Source organism: Peromyscus eremicus, chromosome 16_21 (assembly GCF_949786415.1).
Source record: "Peromyscus eremicus chromosome 16_21, PerEre_H2_v1, whole genome shotgun sequence".
NCBI classification, from domain to species: Eukaryota; Metazoa; Chordata; class Mammalia; order Rodentia; family Cricetidae; genus Peromyscus; species Peromyscus eremicus.
Window position 1 is genome coordinate 36,231,257 of NC_081432.1, and position 14,100 is coordinate 36,245,356.

The following is a 14,100-nucleotide window of genomic DNA, read 5'->3' on the forward strand; positions in this document are numbered from 1 at the left end:
TTGGAAAAAGCACAGAGACAAATAGCCAAACTAGTGGAAACACATGAACTATGAACCAATAGCTGAGGAGCACCCATGGAACTGAATCAGGTCCTCTGGATAAGTGAGACAGTTGATTAGCTTGAACTGTTTAGGAGGCCCCCAGGCAGTGGGACTGGGACCTGTCCTTAGTGCATGAGCTGGCTTTTTGGAACCTAGGGCCTATGCTGAGACACTTTGCTCAGCCTAGGTGAAGGGAGGAAGGGACTGGACCTGCCTCACCTGAATCTACCAGGCTGAGCTGAATCCCCAGGGGAGTCCTTGCCTTGGAGGAGGTGGGAATGGGGGGTGGATTGGGGGGAGGGAGGGGGATGGGTGGGAGGAGGGGGGACAGAGGAATCCATGGCTGATATGTAAAATTAAATTGATTATAAAATTAAAAAAAACCTATTTGGCCTTTTTTTTTTTTTTAAGAAGAGAAATTACAAACTCATACCAACCATACGGTCCAAGTTACCATCACTAAGGAGGACAAATGGACATCATGTGCCTCTGGACAGGATGACACCTGAGTGACATCACCAAGGTTGTCTCCTGGGCAAGAATGTATGTATTGAGTCTAAGCTAAACAAAACCAAGTAAGGCTATTCTGTAATTGCCCTTACTTTTAATTTTAACATCATGAAAGTTTACAGAAGAGGTTAAATAAAAATTCTAGATTAAGGAGCTTTGTGTGGTAGTGCACACCTTTAATCCCAGCACTTGGGAAGCAGAGGCAGGTGGATCTCTGTGAGTTTGAGGCTAGCCTGGGCTACACAGCAAGTTCTAAGCCACTCAGAACTACGTAGTGAGACCCTATTTATAAAAAACAACAACCAAACAGTAAGGGTATGTGTTAATCAAATGTAACACGTGACTCTCAATTAAATCTGCACTAAAGAAAAAGCACAAGGCATTGGCAGGCAAGTAACAAAGGCAGAACACCCATGAAGGCGCACAGTGACGTCAGCCAGCTTCCCTGAAGGTCATTTTTATTGTGGTTCCATCAGGAGAGTACCTGCATTTTTGAGAAAGAGAGTTGTGATGTGTGATGAATGCTATCTAACCTCTAATCCTCTGATAGTTCAGAAAAGGTGTGTGTGTGTGTGTGTGTGTGTGTGTGTGTGTGTGTGTGTGTGCAGGAAGGGAATGTGAAAAAGTAAAAGACTCACAGATAATAAAATGGGACAAAATGTTAAAAATTAGTAAATCTGGATAAAGGGAATTTAAGAATTCTCCATTTTTCTTTTTTTTTTCTCCTCCGTTTTTCTTGTAACTTTTCTACAAGTTTAATTTTTTTTTTTAAAGAAAAACAGACTCTGCAGGAGAAGTTACAGTCTCCAATTTAAAAAATGATCCCTTGACTTTGAAGGGTGGGAAAAGGCAGAGAATCTATGTCCGTCCAGCTCTCCCGTGCGCTGCGTTTGTATGTGTGAGTAGAGGTGCACACATGCCTTGGTACACATGCAGAGGTCACAGGACAACCTCGGGTGTCCGGTCTTCTCCTTATTCCTTGTTTGAGAACCTCTTGTTCACCACTGTGGATGCCAGGGTCGCGGCCCCACAGGCTTCTGGGAATTCTCCTCTATGTCTCCCGTCTCCCTGTGGGAGTGCTGGCATTCCAGACACGCGCTGTTGCGTCTGACTCAACGTCAGCTCTGGGGACCTCAACTCCGGTCCTCGTGCTTCCATGGCAAGTGCTTTCCCCCACGGACCAACTCCACAGACTGCCATTTAATTGGGTAGCGTGAATGTTTATTGACTAGCCGCGGATCAAAATTACGGGTTCTGTAACTAAATTCAAGTGTTTATTTCCTCCACTTCGACTTACTGGAATTCAATCACAGCTGCAAATTGAAATGTTTTGATTAGGCAGCTCACAGGCAGTTATGAGGATACTCGCTGGCTCCCATTACACATTTGAGAACAAATTGCCGTGCGATCTCAGGTACTTTAGGTGGCTGTGCCGTTAACCCTGTCTCTCTGTCCCCCAGCCTGGGCCCACACAGCGGAGATCCTGGGGAAGTCTGAGCCAGTCTTCATTTCCCTGGAGTCCTGGCCAGCAATCAGACCCTAGTCCGTAAACCATCCATCTGGAATGCAGTCCTACATTCCGCTTACAAGGCAGATTCACACAGGATCCTCTCCATGGCTTACATTCAGAAACTCAAGATTCTCACTAGAAGGGACCTCCTGTGATCCCCTCTCCGCCCCAAGCAAGGGAAGCTTCCCACCCCCACCCAGTCCAGCACCCCAGTGCAGCACTTTGATGCTTCCACACAGGAGCTATTTCAAATGCCTGACTCTGCATTTCCTTTCATCCAATCAACTCCAAGTTCGTTTGCCAGATATCAAAGAAGACATCTCAGTCAATAGTTCTATTCACATGCTGACCGGAAGCCAAATGTTTTGCTGAAGTTATTTCTCACTACCTAGAGAGATAAGCTAATTAAATTTCATAAATGGCTCGGTTTCTGCACTTGAATTTTTTGTTTCTTATAGGGTCCTCTAGGTTTTCTCCAGTCATCTTTTGCCTGTTGACCCTGCCCATGTTTCAGTGACAATCCTTGTGTTGATGTCTCCAGACTCTGTATCCAGAGTCCCTTTCCAGACCCCAGACTCCAATGGCTTCTCTAATATTTTCCGTTGCGCATCTCACAGGCACCTGTAGTTCGTATCCTAAGCACATATCCACATCTTTCCATCCATGCCACTGAGTCATCTCTCCAGCCTTTCTCCCAACTTTGAATGTGACTTTCCAATGCCCTGAGAGCAAGGGCAAACTCCTTAAAAGTACCTGCTGGGAGTGACCCCATACTAACCTCCCTGAAAAGCTTTTTATGCTGCCTAGATTTTATCTCAACTTGACACAAGCTAGAGTTATCAGAGAGGAAGGAGCCTCAGTTGAGAAAATGCCTCCATAAGATGAGGCTGTAAGCAAGCTTGTAGGGCATTTTCTTAACCAGTGATTGATGTGGGAGGGTCCAGCCCATTGTGGGCGGGGCCACCTCTGAGTTCCTAGTCCTGGGTGCTATAAGAAAGCAGGGGTGAACAAGCCAGGAAGAGCAAGCCAGTCAGCAGTACTCCTCTGTGGCCTCTACATCAGCTGCTGCCTGTGGGTCCCTGCCCTGTTTGAGTTCCTGTCCTGACTTCCTTAAATCATAAATAGTAAAGTAGAAGTGTAAGCCAAATAAACCCTTTCCTCCTCAACTTGCTTTTGGTCATGGTGTTTCACTGCAGCAATAGAAACCCTGACTAAGACAGCTTTATTGGTTCCCACTGTTCTCTTGTGTTCCTGGTCCCAGCCAGTGGTGCTTTTCTGTCTCCAGACACAGGATCTTTAGTCACCTCTAGCTCTTGCCAGATACTGTTCTCACTGTCTACGAAGCCCCCTTTACACTGCCATTCCCTGCTGAACGGACCGAGCTGGTTCCTTCAAAACCACATCCTGAGGGATGTCTTGGGAACACCTCTCAAATCAACTGTGCTAGTCTGTCCGCTTTTCCTGAAATTCGTCCCTTGCATCCCAGCCTTGAGCCTTCCTTCCAGATAATCTAATGATGACATCTCTTCTTTTATTTTTCTTTTTGGTTTTTTGAGACAGGGTTTCTCTGTGTAGTTTTGGTGCCTGCCGTGGATCTCACTCTGTAGACCAGACTGGCCTCGAACTGACAGAGATCTGCCTGGCTCTGCCTCCCGAGTGCTGGGATTAAAGGTGTGTGCCACTGCCACCCGGTGACATCTCTTCTTTTATGTCCGTATCAATGTCATATCCCTCAGGAGCCTTTTCTTAAGCACAATATTTAGAATTGCACTTCTCTGTGACACACTCAATTCTCTTTGTGGCTTGGTTTCCCCCTTACAGTACTGTATCTAACGTGTTATATGTTCTTACTGTTTATTTGGAGGCTCCCCTAATATCCCTTGGTAAGAAACAACTACCCTGAAGTCAAGAATATTCATGTATTTGTTCATTGTATTACACGGGCACTTCCAGGGCTGGTGAGATGGTTTGGGAGATGAAGGTGCTTGTGGCCAAGACTGATGACCAGAGTTTGATCCCCGGAACCCATATGGTAGACGCAGAAATTCTTGCAAGTTGTCCTCTGACCCCCCGACCCCCCCCCCCCAGACACATGCCATGGCACCTGTGCCCACCCCTCCCCTCACAAATAAAATAAATAGATGTAGACTGGTGTGTTCAGAATATTACACACATATGCAGCATAGCTTAGCAATGTCTGAAAAATGTACCTGGAAAATAGAAGCCATTCTCCTCACATCTGGCAATGACCTTCTGACCTCTGAGGGGATCTACTCTCCTTGATCTGACTTTCTTTGTTGGATACCCTTGTAATTTCTGCTCCTGAAAAAGACCAACAAGAAGAAGTGATGAGCAAAAGGTAATGCAGTCAAATCATGAAGAGAAAGAGACTTACAGTCACATGTGTGCCACATACTCGTCCGGGACACCTCTGTCCTACATTAACTAAAGAGCGTCCTTTTCATAAGGCTAACTTTGGCTCTCTATCTTTCTGTCTCTCTCTTTCTCTCTCTATATATATCTATATTATTTCATTCTAAACTAAAAAAATATATATTACACATAATTACAATTATATGGCTATATAATATATAATAATGTATATATTGCTTATAATACATAATTTATATAACATATAGTTTCCTTTTTATCAATCAGTTATCCAGTTCTCCCATTCTAAAATATACAGATTTATATACATATAATAAATATACATATAATTTATAATAATATATAAGCAGAGAGACAAAGCCCTGGCACAGAGGGAACTACCATGTGGAGTCAGGAACTAAAGAAGAAATCTGACACACCCAGAAATATTAAATAAAATATCGCAGAATGCAGGTAGGAGAAGGGAATAACGAGACCGATATTATCATAAAGTAGAATGAAAGTTATTGTGTAAATATGAAGAGTCATGACTTAGAGGAACAATCAAGTTTGAACCCAAGAACTAAAAGCCCACCTTTCACAGATGCTGCTTCTGAGGAGTGAGATTGGCACAGAAAGTGGAGGACCATTATCGTCAGCATCATCGCTACATGACGTCACTTGTTGCCATGTGAAGTGTTATGTTAAGATTAAAGATCAGGAAGTCAGTTCCAGAGGGGAAGTTGGGCTCACCCATGAAGTGCACATGTGCGGGAAAGAAAAACATGGCAAATCCTCTGAGAACTAAACTAAAATGTACGTCATTGCCCACGACCCAGAGCACCAGACTAAGCCTCCGGTGATGTGAGTGAGGGCAACCCAGAGGGTATATCAGGTTTTTGAAACTGAACTGATGTGAGAACCACTTCTAAAGGTTCAGAGAAGAAGAAAGTGCCCATAGAAGTAAAAGGGTAACCAAGTTTGAGTAATAATGTTCAGCCTTCAACAAAGAGTTTAAAAACAAAATCTTGAAGCCCAATATTCAAAATGTCCATTATACAATAAAAAGGTAACATAAGTAAACAATAAACTGTGGGCAAGTCTTCAGGTAAAAGGCAACCAGTAGGTCCCAATACTGAGATGACCTGGGTGTTAAAATGATGAATAAAGACTTAAAACCAGTCTACGAGGCAAGTGTAAATACTCTTTTTTTTTTTTTTTTGGTTTTTCGAGACAGGGTTTCTCTGTGTAGCTTTGCGCCTTTCCTGGGACTCACTTGGTAGCCCAAGCTGGCCTCGAACTCACAGAGATCCGCCTGGCTCTGCCTCCGGAGTGCTGGGATTAAAGGCGTGCGCCACCACCGCCCGGCTGGTGTAAATACTCTCAAATGACAACTTTTTTTTTTAAACAACAGAAACATATAAACTGTTAATGCTACATGATATAAGTGGAAATTTTAGAGATAAAAGAATATACAGACAAACATTGTATCTACTTAGTAATAGAACTTTCCTACCAGAGGAAAAACCAGTATACTTGGAGACAAACTAACAAATGACAGAGAGAAAATAGAGTTTTAAGAAGGAACAGTGTCCACCTTCTGAACCAAATAACTCCTTTCTGGCCCAACTCAGTGACAACCTTACAGGGACAAAGCCACTTTCAGGGAATTTCAGAAAGGACAGAGGAAAAGACAGTTTTCTTATTTCCAGATTGTGTCATATGAGTTATGGAGTGAATGTGCTAGATATATCTACTACAAGAAGAAACTAGTAACATTATCTTACAAATGTCAAAAAGAAGCTTTACATTTTTTTAATTATGTGCCTCTGTGTGTGTGTGTGTGTGTGTGTGTGTGTGAGAGAGAGAGAGAGAGAGAGAGAGAGAGAGAGAGAGAGAGAGAGAGAGAGAGAGAGAGAGAGAGGAAGAGAGCGTGCACTCGCAGTGGTATGTGCATATGGGTGTAGGTATCCACAGAGGCCAGAGAAGGTCTCAAATCCCCCGGAGCTGAAGTTACAGGCAGTTGTGAGCCACCTGCTGTGGGTAGCAGGAATTGAATTCAAGTCCTTTGCAATAGTAGTACATGCTCTTAACCACTGAACTATCTCCCAGCCCCAATCCAAAACAATTTCGAAAACAAATAATTTGGACATTTTCTACTTTTTTATTTCAAAACTTACTATAACCTACAATAATGAAGAAAGTGTAGCATTAAGGTATGGAGAATCATATGGATCAAAGGAATAGTATTAAGAGTCCATTAAAAGGTTAATAATTATGGCCAATTAAAATTCTTACTTGGGGGGAAAAATGATACAGTAAAATTACCATATGGCTGATAAATAGGCATTTTGCTAATATAAATGGAATCTTATAACCATGCAAAGACTTACAAGCAAGTACTGATATCAGCATTATTCATGATGATAAAAAAGGTATTCAAGTGTCTAGTAACTGGAAAGGTGATAAACATAATGTGGTATACAATAAGATTGTATACAGCCACTTACATATGAAATACATAGAGAAAGCTAATTTACAGAGCTAGAAGTTGATTAATAATCACCTGGAGCTGAATGTGTGACCAGATTTTAAGATGATGGCTGGAAAATGTGATGTGTGGCTTTAACTGTCAACTTGACCCAACCTGGAATCTAGGAAGAGAGTCTCAATTGGGGAGACCTTCTACAGTGGGTTGGCTTTTGGACATGTATGTGTGTGGGAGAGGAGGGGGGATTGTCATGGTTGATTGAGTTAGTTGATTTGGGAAGACCCAGCCCACTGTGGGCAGCACCATGCCCTAGGCACTGGATCCTGAACTGTGTGTGTAAAAGTGGGAGAACGGAGCTGAGCGACAGGCAAACAAGCAAGTGAGCATGAATGCGTTCGTTTCTCTCTGCTCTTGACCGTGGGCGTGATGTGAGTCTAGCTGTTGGGAGTTCCCGCCACTGTGACTCCCTTGCAGCGATGGACGGGTACTCTGGGACTGTGAACTGAAATAAAGCATTTTATCACAGTAACAGAAATCCAACTAGGTCAGTTTTGTTGAAAAACACTGAAATGAAATAGGTGAATTTCATGACATGTAAATCATACTCCCACAAATTTGCTTTTTTTTTTTTTTTTTTTGGCAGGGGGAAGGTAAAAATAGGTGGCCATTTGTTTCTGGCTTGCTCTATATAACTTCAGTCACAATGTTTTGCATATGAGGGAGTGAGAGAACATGCATAGAAGTTTCTGGGTCTATACTGAGCCACATCCTTAACCCTGGATCTACTTTTAAACCAAAACATGAACCAAATAGCCCTTTCCCACCTCCAAATTTCTATGCTGCAGAAGTTGGGGCCTTCTATCCTGGGGTATTCCTTTTCCTTTGTCATCCATTAACTTAGTAATTATTAGAGTGCCCATCAAAATCATTCTGCAGGTTCTCTTTACAGACCGTCAAATGCCACCTTCTTCAGGACACAAACTGCTACACAGAAAGTGGTCTTTTTCTCTAGTGTTTTGAGGCTGTCTTCTGCAGTGGGGAGCCATAAAACCTTAGCTGTGAATTTGCTGTGCTATAATTTTATCACGAAGAAAGTATGCAGCACGATACTTTATGAGTTCACCTGCAGGCTCTCGCTTTGGGAGGTCTCTAATGCACAATGGAGATGACCATAAGCATATAAATAAACCTTAGGCAGTTCCTGAGTCCTGACACATTCAGAACAGTCTGGGTTCAGTTAGTTAAGTGGCTCATCTCCTCAGTGCTGTGCCAGGGGGTCGTTTGCAGTCACTGGTCATTGAAATCTGTTTGCTGACGCCTTGGGGATTCACTAAAAGGAGTAAACATATGGTCTGCTTCTTCAGAGATAAAAATTCAGACATGGATCTTCAGCCGTGCGCAATCAGTGAACTAAGGGTTAAGGTCTCTTCAGTGGCCTGTGGGATATAATCTAGTCCTTAGTGTTTCCTGTAGTCTCCAAAGGTGGACAATCAGTGAACTAAGGGTTAAGGTCTCTTTGGTGGCCTGTGGGATATAATCTAGTCCTTAGATTAGTGTTTCCTGTAGTCTCCAAAGGTGTGATCCAAAATGTACAATGCACACTGCTCATTTGTTATGACAGTCCCATCTAGCCAGATTTTGTGCCTCATCCACACCCCTTCTTTGGAAGCTGTACATTCACTGATCTAATCAGTCTACCAATGGTCCAGCATCACCAGAAGCATTGGTAATGTCAGTGGTGGATGCTACCTCCTTATTCCTGGGCTTTCATTCAGAAGAGAAACCTAAAGCCTCATAGGAAGTTCAGGATAACCTTCTGCAGTATAAAAAAGGCCTCAGGAGGGTGAGTCTGCACCAGGAAACAGATAATACATTTCCAAACGCTGTGTAGCTGGCTGTGTGAACAGGCAGCATCTCTTGACCTTCCTAGAAACACCACATGCTCTCAACCATCCTTTAGCTTCGTGTTTCTGTCTGGAAAGATCTACTTCTGCACTCTAGGAGATAGCTAAGCCTTGTGTGTACCAGGACATGGATACCAATGTGTTGCTCATATTTTCAATGCTGGAACTGAGAACATGAGTTCCACAGATTTCTTACCCGCAGCATCCTGCAGGCCAAATTCTGTAAGCGTCCTTGTAGAATATTCTAGTTACTGGGTACATTGAGAGACCTGAACATACTGAGTTAAATCAGTGATGGCTTAAACACTCCACCTTCATGTAAAGTTCACAATCTCTCTGCTTCTCGACACCAATGTTCATACAGATCATCACAGATCAACCTGGCTGCCCAGGAGTCTGCCTGCCTCCAGAAAGACCACAGTCTGCTATTCCAAAGAAGTCACGTGTGCCCAGCAATTCCAGAGAGGCCGTTTCCGCTTTAGGATTCATCAGTGTGACAAGCTGCTCATTAGAATCCATGTCTGAAGTCCTGTCTTGAGGTTCACAGTTAGACTATCCCAGCATTCATCTAACTAGACCTCTTTAACCTCTGGGTCCCAAGTTCTTAATGGTCCAGCCGGAAGGACGTGGATGAATTTTTTTTATTTTACATTTTTAAAATGGGTTTGAGCTATGAAAGTCGGTTTGCCTAAAATACCAGGTCCTTTGCTCTTCTCTTCCCCATTGTAGTTCCTCGATTGCCAGTCCATCTGATGTTCACCAGCCTTTCACTCTGTGGAGACTTTCCCCCACATGGGTAGAAACAATGGGTGGGCCACAGTGGGGAGAGTGTTGGCTTTCATTTTAAATGCCACTGAGGCCTTTCTAAACGGCTAAAAGTATTGTTCCCTTCAAATCGTTCTGGGGCGCGGCTAACACTGAAGTACCAGTGACTCCCATTTACTGTTCAGGTTTCCAACTGCTCTTGCCGTTGGCAAGGGTTCCTTTCTAGTCTGTTCCGCAGCATGTAATTTTATGGAAAGGGCACTCACAGGGCTTCCTCAGCGGTGTTTCTGTACCTCAGCATGACTGACAAACTGAGTCGTCAAGGCAAAGCACATCTCAAGGGCATGCACCAATATGACCGCTGGTGCCACACAAGCAGAACATGGGCCTCCCAGAGTAGAAAGACAGATCGTCAGGACTGTCAGACAAGCTGTTCCTCCAGCCAGAATTTTGACTTTTCCCCCAAACACTGCTTTTTGAGCTGTGCTAATGGCTTTAGAGATGCTGTGTAGTCCACTCCCAAGAACACCTTAGCCTATCTCCTTCTTGCCTTACCTCACCTAGGTGTGTGCTCAGAATACAAACCCAACATTGGCTTTTACAAAGAAATCCACAGGATGAGAACATCAGAAGGAACAGAGAGACCAGGAAATACTGGCTGATAGATCTCTAAGCTTAAACCCGGAAGAAGGGTGGCAACCTGGTCCACAGAGGAAGCCTGAAGAGCAGCGACCATGGAGAAGAGGCTTCAGCCTTGCCTTCAGAATCCAGAGAATACCTTGATTTATTTTTCCAGATTCAGTCACCGGGTGATGCATGCCAAGATCCCAAGAGATGCCACCCTCCAACCACACCATTGCTTCTTTCCAACTCATGTTCTTGGGATTAGATTGGTAGAAACAGTAAAGCTACTAGATATTTGATCCCTTTAACTTTCCCATTCAGTCATAGCATGCTTCTGTACCAGTTGTAGGTACATGTCTACAGTTTAACCACTACTAATCTCCATTTCAAAATTATACATAAAACAACTATCACCAAGTGTTTTTGTTCCCTGGAATCACTGAACTCTACCATACAGAACCCTAAAATCACTCTAGCAGCACCCCCAGTTTGCTTAGCAGCCCCTGCCTTGTCCTTCGGCCAAGGAGGTCTGTGGCTGCTGTAATTAAGATAATGCATGGAAGAGGCCGGCAGGCTTTGACCCGTCTCTCTAGGGTTCCCAATTATGAGACCAGAAAATTTGCAAACTGTCTTTGTGAATAATATAACTCCATGTGGAGGCTTGGTGAATGGGACAGGGCCAGTGCGGCGTGTTCTCTGAGCCCCCACTCCCCACCCCCACCCCCACCCCCACCCTGGCAGATTCCCAGGGTCTTCCTCCAACCCTAAAGACATTCGAGATCTTTACTCTTTTAAAAATAGGCTTTGTAGAGAGAATGAAGAAAATAATGTAGAGGAAAGTGTAAGTGAAGAGAGATAAACTGACCAGCTCTGGGAGTCCATTGAGGGTGTCCACGGAGTGTTACTCTCAGTGGGATTTCTCTCTCGGGGAAACTTGTGCATTTAACAGAAGGTAGATAGTGCGTCAAAGAAATGAGCTCTAAGCAGGATTTCCTTAGTCCTGGGGAAGAGGTCAAGTCTTTTCACAAAGGTTGTTCCAAATAGCAAGTTTGCCATCATGCTTAAGATGGACTTTTGTCCCCAACCCCTTTCAGCAGCTGTGGGTACTTAGCTTTCCAAAACCAGAGGGAGGTGGGGGATGGCTTCTCTAATAGAAGCTGTCTTTGCTCCTCCTGAGGGAATGGGGTACCTTTTGGAAACAGCATGAGAAATGAAGGTCCCCCAAACCTCCCTGCGGCTTCTACTTCCCTCCTGGGGTGCTGTTTCTGAGCGGATCACACACAGGGAGGGAGTTGTCTGGTCTTTTGTGCATCCTGGTTAGTGACACTTTGTAAATAGCTATTATGATGCTCGTGGGGGGGGTGGAATGTTACAGGGATGAAGCCCTAAAGCAGAAGATGGCCGCCGTCCGTCCCCTCCCTGACACCAGGGGCAGCTCTGGGCTCTGGAGGAGACAATCACTGACAAGACCTCCAGCTCCACTTCTCATAGCAACTTCAAGGGCTATCATGAAGACGGCCACTGCTTCTTAAAGTGAAAAACCACAGAGAGAAAAAACCCTAAATGTCTTAAATATCCAATGCTGAAAGTGACTGACCCTCGGGGACCTGTCATGTGGATGTCACCGATGCTCCTTTTGTATCACTGCCTGGCATGTGGCCCAATACCAGTTTCCTGTTTTATGTATGTTTCTCATGTCTTTAGGAAAACTTCCCAAGACATCTGCATCTCTGGGCTAGCTCTGCTCCCTCTACCCACTCACTCGTATACACACCCTCTGTCCTTCTTCTCTGAAGGCCCTGCTCTGTGTACCCAGACACATCTCACCCAGGACCGGTCCCTGTCTGTGTCTCTTACAGGCTCTGGAACAGCAGGCTATGGGAGGCACTGACTGAGAATAGAAAGAAAAAGGAGAGGAAAATCAGGGCATCGGTTTTCTTCTTCTTGGTTTCATAGTTTCCACCATCCCTTGCTGCTGCTGGGCTCCAGGTTTCCCAGCATTTCCTGTTAGCTGACTCCGACTACCCTCACTTGGATATAGCCCTTGCATTAATGCTTCTCTGCATGGACTGACGGAATACGATTGCTTCGCTTCCTGCCTGGGTTCCGCTGATATGTTTCCCCCACTCAGTTCTCTTCCTCCGGACAAGTGGCTAACAACCATTCCCAACCTGTTTATGGTGCTTGGGCAGCATCTATGCCTGATCACAAAGAGCACCCTGGAGGTGGGCGAGTGCTGGGATCCATCCAGTGAGACACTCCAGTGAGGAGGGAAGCCTTTAGCTGTAAAGTGAGAATATGGATGCTGCTTTTGCCACCTCAGGGATCTTCAGAGTTGACTTCTTACTCTGGAACAAGATACCAGTCAGAGGATTTCTTTTGGTCAATGGCATTTGTGGTGTGTGTGTGTGTGTGTGTGTGTGTGTGTGTGTGTGTGTGTGTCCTCCTTCCTTTGATTTCTTCCAGTGACTGGAGTTCCTGAGCAGTGTCCTCTGCTAGGAATGCTAGCTGCTGTGGAGCATTGCAGTGTTGGCTGGGTGTCCTCCTTGTTGTCTTCTCTCACCCGCCCTTCCACCCCTCAGTCTGTCTGTCTGAGATTTTGACTCATTTAGGCCATCATACCTACACGTGTTCCAGATCCTCGCTCAGCATTGCGCTGCGGCCTGGGGATGTGGCGGCTGGTGTTCCCATGTCATTCTTTCTCAGATGACAGTGTCATTACTGCATAGCCCAGACTGGTGCCCTCCCATCTTCCCATGAGAGGGCTTACACTATCAGAGAACGTTCACAGTACTAGGGAACGAGCTTCCCATCAGATCCAGATGTTAGCAGAGCAGGAAGATCGTTTCATTGTGGCATGAGAAAGACTCATTAGCAGGGTTAAGGTGTGATGTCTCTTGCCCTCTTTAAGAGGGAATCTGAAAACTATAGACAAAATGGGTTGTAATGCATGAATAACAACTGGTCCAGATAATACTATCTGGGAACAAAAGTACTCACTATATATCAATATATATATATATATATATATATATATATATATATATATATATATATATATATTCTGACTTCACTTTCTACAGTTCAAAGATGTTTTCCTCTAAGTCTCCCTACCCAGCATTCCTCTTAAACGAAGTGTCCAAGTCACAACCTGGCATAAGGGCCTAGATTCAAATGGTCTCTCTCTCTCAGTCACACCTTGCCCAATTCACTCAGACTTCTTTCCTTTGTGAATTTTCCTAACACTATCCTGAGAAGTTTTTTTCATAAAGTAGCACACCAAATTCATCATTCATAAAATCCACGGACTCCAGACTCCTCATTTGCCATGCCTTTGAGAAGCAAACACATGCCGCCAGCTGTGTGGGTACATCCTCGATGTTTTGTCAGGAGTGCTGACGACAGGTTCTCACAGCTTTAAAAAGATGTCATGCCTCTGAGTCACCCCAGGTGGTCAAGGCTATGGGGATTAAAGAGGGCTTTGGATCTTTCTAGTTGTGGATTCTGTGGGATTTGCTATGGGAACAATCTGCATTTCTTAGGAAAATCTCAGAACTGTACTCTGAACTTCCTAGACCAGGCTCCCATGGAGCCTACAGAAAATCAGCGATCATATACAGACGCCCTTCACAGCTCAGCTTTGGGGGTGCAAGCTTAGCAAGGGAGAGTGAAATCTGTAGTTACGGCAACAAGGTGGTGGTCCTGGGGAGAGTTTTGAGAATTTCAGACTTCAGGTTTCTTTTTTCATTACATGGTCAGCGAGCCAAGCACCTGTCTCTGGGGATGTCATAAAACTGGTGGATTATGATCGCAGGGAGGGCAGGGGGGGAATCATTAGGCACTCAAGCACAGAGTGAGCAGGATGCTCGGCAGAGCAGTAAGAA

General features: G+C 44.5%; 1 protein-coding gene across 1 annotated transcript in view; it reads right to left on the minus strand.

The window, feature by feature from the left end:
* Positions 1-14,100, minus strand: part of Vwa3b (von Willebrand factor A domain containing 3B) — a 180,197-nt gene that overhangs the window by 16,539 nt on the left and 149,558 nt on the right. Inside the window, 1 exon segment of the mRNA XM_059281386.1 lies at positions 4,273-4,384. Coding sequence (XP_059137369.1) covers positions 4,273-4,384 — 112 coding nt within the window.